General features: G+C 37.9%; 1 protein-coding gene across 1 annotated transcript in view; it reads right to left on the bottom strand.

The window, feature by feature from the left end:
• The window catches only part of SCAF8 (SR-related CTD-associated factor 8), a gene marked incomplete at its 5' end in the record, with an annotated part of 5,649 nt that extends 1,736 nt beyond the window's left edge, over positions 1–3,913 (bottom strand). Inside the window, 5 exons of the mRNA XM_009082070.1 lie at positions 1–642; positions 1,285–1,506; positions 2,065–2,145; positions 2,653–2,797; positions 3,783–3,913. Of these exons, the coding sequence (XP_009080318.1) occupies positions 1–642; positions 1,285–1,506; positions 2,065–2,145; positions 2,653–2,797; positions 3,783–3,913 (1,221 nt within the window). The remainder of the gene's footprint in view (positions 643–1,284; positions 1,507–2,064; positions 2,146–2,652; positions 2,798–3,782) is intronic.
• Between the last annotated feature and the right edge of the window lie 1,009 nt (positions 3,914–4,922).

Below are 4,922 nucleotides of genomic sequence, written 5' to 3'. Positions count from 1 at the left end.
GCATTCCTGGCATCCTTTGACTACTAATATTTAAATGAGGCATATTTTGAACTGCAGCTGGATGCTGCATTGCCAGAAGTCCAGAACTACTTGAAATATTTGGTGGTGGCACTCCCATAAGTCCAGAACTACTTGAAACATTGGGTGGTGGCATCATGAGAAGCCCAGAGTTGCTTGAAACACTTGGTGGTTGTACTCCTGCCAGAACTCCTGAGCTGCTTGAGACACTGGGTGGCTGCATTCCTGTCAGAAGGCCAGGGCTGCTTGAGACACTGGGTGGATGCACTCCAGCTAGAAGCCCTGAGCTACTTGAGACATTTGGTGGTTGCACTCCAGCCATAAGTCCAGAGCTACTTGAGACGTTAGTTGGCTGAACCCCGCCAGCAAGAGAAGAGCTACTGGAAACAGCAGGAAGCTGCACTCCTCCTGCAAGACCAGAACTGCTGGAAACAGCTGGTGGCTGCACTCCTCCTCCAAGTCCAGAGCTGCTTGAAACACTGGGCGGCTGTACTCCCCCTGCAAGTCCAGAGCTACTTGAGACAGTGGGTGGCTGCCCTTCTCCAGTAAGCCCAGAATTGCTTGAGACACTGGGTGGCTGCACTCCTCCAACAAGCCCAGAGCTACTTGAGACATCATTTTGCACTAAAATGCAGTAACAAGAAGAACAGTTAACAGAAAATACCAGTGCAACACACAGCATTCAAAACAAAATGCAGCTTAATACATGTTCAGTTAATTCATGGAATGATGATACTGCTGACAAGGTTTGTTTCAGTTTCTATGATGAACATACATTATTTTAATCACACTGATGATACACAGACACTATGCTAAAGAAATTAATGTCTCCACGTAGTAGAGAAGGTATAGCAGCTTAAAACTGACAAACCCCATAGCTATCATCCAATTTATGCAATGAAAATATTAAAATCTTTGATGCAATTCTATAAATATCATATGATCCTACTCTCCTGCTCCTTTCCATTGCCACTTGTCTAATAAGACTGCACTTTTAAGTTTTCTAACGGGTTCCCAGTCTTGGCTTTACTTCTGAAGACTATGAAGAAAACTTCCCTGAGCATAAGCTGCTAGAGATGAATGATTAGATGATGGCAAAGATGGTTCCCACCACTTCTCCAAATTAAATTCAGAATGATACCCTACCCAGCCTAAAACTTCCTATTCTGTGGCTATTAGTGCAATGGACTACGATTTGCAAAAACATCTCTCAAAGTATGATGCTTCCTGTATGTGATCATATCAGACAATTAAGATGTTTCTTACCAGATCTACTGTTTTCATTGGAAGAGATCTGAAGGTCTGTAAGATGTGATCCTTTTTCATCTGATTCTGGTTTGCTGATTGGCAGAGGATTAAAAACACTTCCAGCAGACAATGTTGGAGTAGCTAGATTGCTAGTAACTGTGCCAACTGGTAGAACAAGGCTAGTAAAAGGAACATCCTTCATCGTCTCTTGTGCAATTGGTAATGGAGGCTGTACTAAAGCTGTAGAGAAATAACAGAAGTGTATCACAGTAATTATATATTCAAGCCTTCAAGATTAGTTTGGCAGAGGTCAGGCTGATAAACCAAAATAAGTGGAAATAATCACCTTAAGTGTTACATTTCTGATAATAATTTATTATCCTCAATCAGCAATGTAATGTTCAAGGGTTTTTGTGGTAGAGATCATGAGCCACAGGCAACCTAAGCAACCAGTATTCTAACATATTTTTAAACATTAGTTAGAATGCTAAACAAAAATAAATTATTCAGTGACGAACAACAAATAGCTCCTGTAACAGATACATCTCTTAGAGAGGTTCAAATACTGAACTATGCATACAAATAATAAACAACTTGCCACTACTTTTTTCACGTTAGGTATATTTTTTTCCGTCAACTTCAAAAGCTCTGTACATCTTTTCTCAATGCCTGCTTAAACCAGCTAAATAAAAATTTCTGTGTTGCTATTTTCCATTATGCAGGATTAATTTGCTTTTGAATAAATAACAGCGTCTATCAAACAACTAAACATTTCATAACATATAAACAAACACTTACGTGTTGGAACAACTGGTGGGACAACAGGTGGTGGGACAACAGGTGGTGGAACCACAGGTGGAACTGGGGGAGGCATATAGCCTATATGGAAAAAAATGCCAAATAATTACACAGGAAGCAAATACATTTTTGCAGTAAAATATTGCTTACATTATTTATACTGAAAAGTTGCACCACTGAAGACTAGCAAACAACAAATTAATGGGAAGAGGCAACAGTGGTTATTGTTTTCAAAAACAGCCCCATCTTTACTACAAGATGATCTGCATATGCATCTTCAAAAGTGATTTCTGCCAGTAACAGCCAAAGAAGAAAATGATGAATTTCAAATGCAAGGAGATGAATTTTAATGATTTTTACATTTTAATTTTCAGTAAAGTTTAACAAATTTCTGCTGATTCCTATTCTCAACAGAATACACTGGTAAAAATAAAACCAAATTAGACATAAGTAATTTCAATCTACCATGAAATTTAAAGTCAACTTGTTCAAACAGTAACCAGCAGCTGATGGAAAGCTATGATGTACGTAGAGGCACATGAACTGCATATGCTCATTACATTCTCAATTTCAATTTTGCTAACTTACCTGGAGGTGGCTGTGAAGGGTTGAAACTCGCTCTCAAGAAGGGTGGAGGAGGAATTGGGCTATAACCAGGAGGAGGCACAGACATTGTGACAGGAAATGCAGGAGGAACCAAGCTAACAGCAGGCACAGCTGGAGCTACTGGAATCTTTTTTCATGGAAAGAAAAAACAACCAACTTCAATACCTAACAGTATTCAAGGACATTAAAAAAGGACAAACTGATTCAACAGCAATTCATGTTAAGCACTACCAAAGGTTTGTATATATTCTGAACACCCTGAAGAATTAACATTGCATTCTGCAATGGTACCTACACTACAGCCAAGCAAGGACACTGCAAGAATCCTAGTCTTTATTCTCAGAGGACCAGAAAAATACATAGTTAAACACTATACTTACTCAAAAATAAAAATTTACCTATGGGAGAGGGGTGAATGCAGAAAGGTAGAGAGAGAGGAAAGGAAGGAAAATGTAGACAGTGTGGCAATTTGAGAGCAGTTAGAAAACAGTGATTCTGCTCTCATTGGAAAAAAAATATGTTATTTTAGAACAGCACTGGAAAGCTGAGTTCAGTGCATATAATTATAAGGCTAATAATCCTGATGAAATCCTGATAATTATTTAATATTTCTCAAACTTATGTTTGAGCTACATGTTTTTATACAGTGCAGCATATTTACAAGTAATAAGCAGCAGAATAAATGCCATATGTACATGCCTATTTAGATATATATACTGATCATAGTATACACTAGGAGACACTTGAAATAAGACTGAAGACAATTTTTGTGAAAAGAGAAAAGCTCAGAATTCAATGCAAGCAAATATATTAACATTCATAGTAATTTTACATCAGTTGAAGCACTAGAAATGTCTATACATGTTATGAAAGACAAAACATTAATAATATAAATACAAAAACTTTTGTACTAAGCAACCGCATGAAAATAAATATGCTTAACCATGGCAACCAATCTTACTCTAAAATGTTTAAGAGATAAACACTAATGGGTGCAGGACTTAGATAAAAAATACATAAGCACTTTGACTCAGCATTGAAGTTCACCTGTATTGAATAAAACGTTTGTCCTCCAGCTCTGGGGGGTTTTGCAAACTCAGACCAATACCAACCTGCAGCATAGTGACTGGTTGTGTGTAAGCTTCTGTCTGTGTCGTAATTACGGTACTCTTATCAACTGCAGCACTCTGTGTAGTTTGAGTATTTTCTTTAGCAGCTTCTGAGCTTCTCGCTGTTTCCCACTCTTTAAAAAAAGATGTAGTTTTAATATTAAAATATAATTAATGTGTTATTTTTGTTTAAATACCAAAAATTCCTCTTCCTTCTTGAAGAATAAATTTTAATCTGGTATCTACATAGATTCATTAGAAATAACCCCCAAAATTACTATGAAAAGAAACATGTGCAATTATTTATTATCATATAGTATAAAGAATGTAAATTATCTCTAACTACCTGCAATACTGTTTAATTATGCCCTTATACAAATAGATACTTCAAAACTTGCCATGTCTTTTACCAGTCATTCTGTTAATAATATGCAATACAGTATGCTCCAGTTTTCTAAACTGCTGTGGCTAATATACCTGTGTTATCAGCTGGCTACAGCACAATGACAAAGAATCCTCATGTTAAACAAACTTCAACTCAACCCCATTTCTTCCTGTTGCCACCTCCTAAAAAAACCTTTCTTTTTCAAATGTAACACAATCAACATATTTCAGTAATGTTCCATATTTTAATTCTTCTGTCATTTACACTTAATTTTCACTCAAAGCAAGACTGCATTTTGACCTGAAGAACTACTGTTGCTACTATAAAACAGTTTTAATCTACTGGTTACTTCAGTATAGTCCTGTCATTTGGCACTAGGTCTGTGTGCTGGTTTGAGCTGGAGTAGAGTTAACTTTCTTCATAGAGGCTAGTATGAGGCTATGTTTGGGTTTTGTGCTGAACACAGAGTTGATAATGCAGAGATGTTTTTGTTATTGCTGAGCAGAGCTTACACAGAGTCAAGGCCTTTGCTGCTTTCCGTACTGCCATGCTGGCAAGGAAGTTGGGGATGCATGGGAGACTGGGAGGAGACACAGCTGGGACAGGTGACCCAAACTGACCAAAGGGATATTTCATACCATATGACATCATGCTCAGTATATAAGGTGGGAGGAAGGAGGAGGAAGGGGGGACATCTGGAGTGATGGCGTCTGTCTTCCCAAGGAACTCCACGTTACACGTGATGGGCCCTGCTCTCC

Source organism: Acanthisitta chloris, unplaced genomic scaffold (assembly GCF_000695815.1).
Source record: "Acanthisitta chloris isolate BGI_N310 unplaced genomic scaffold, ASM69581v1 scaffold16669, whole genome shotgun sequence".
In the NCBI taxonomy this organism is placed as follows: Eukaryota; Metazoa; Chordata; class Aves; order Passeriformes; family Acanthisittidae; genus Acanthisitta; species Acanthisitta chloris.
This window is presented reverse-complemented; position numbering and strand designations above follow the sequence as displayed.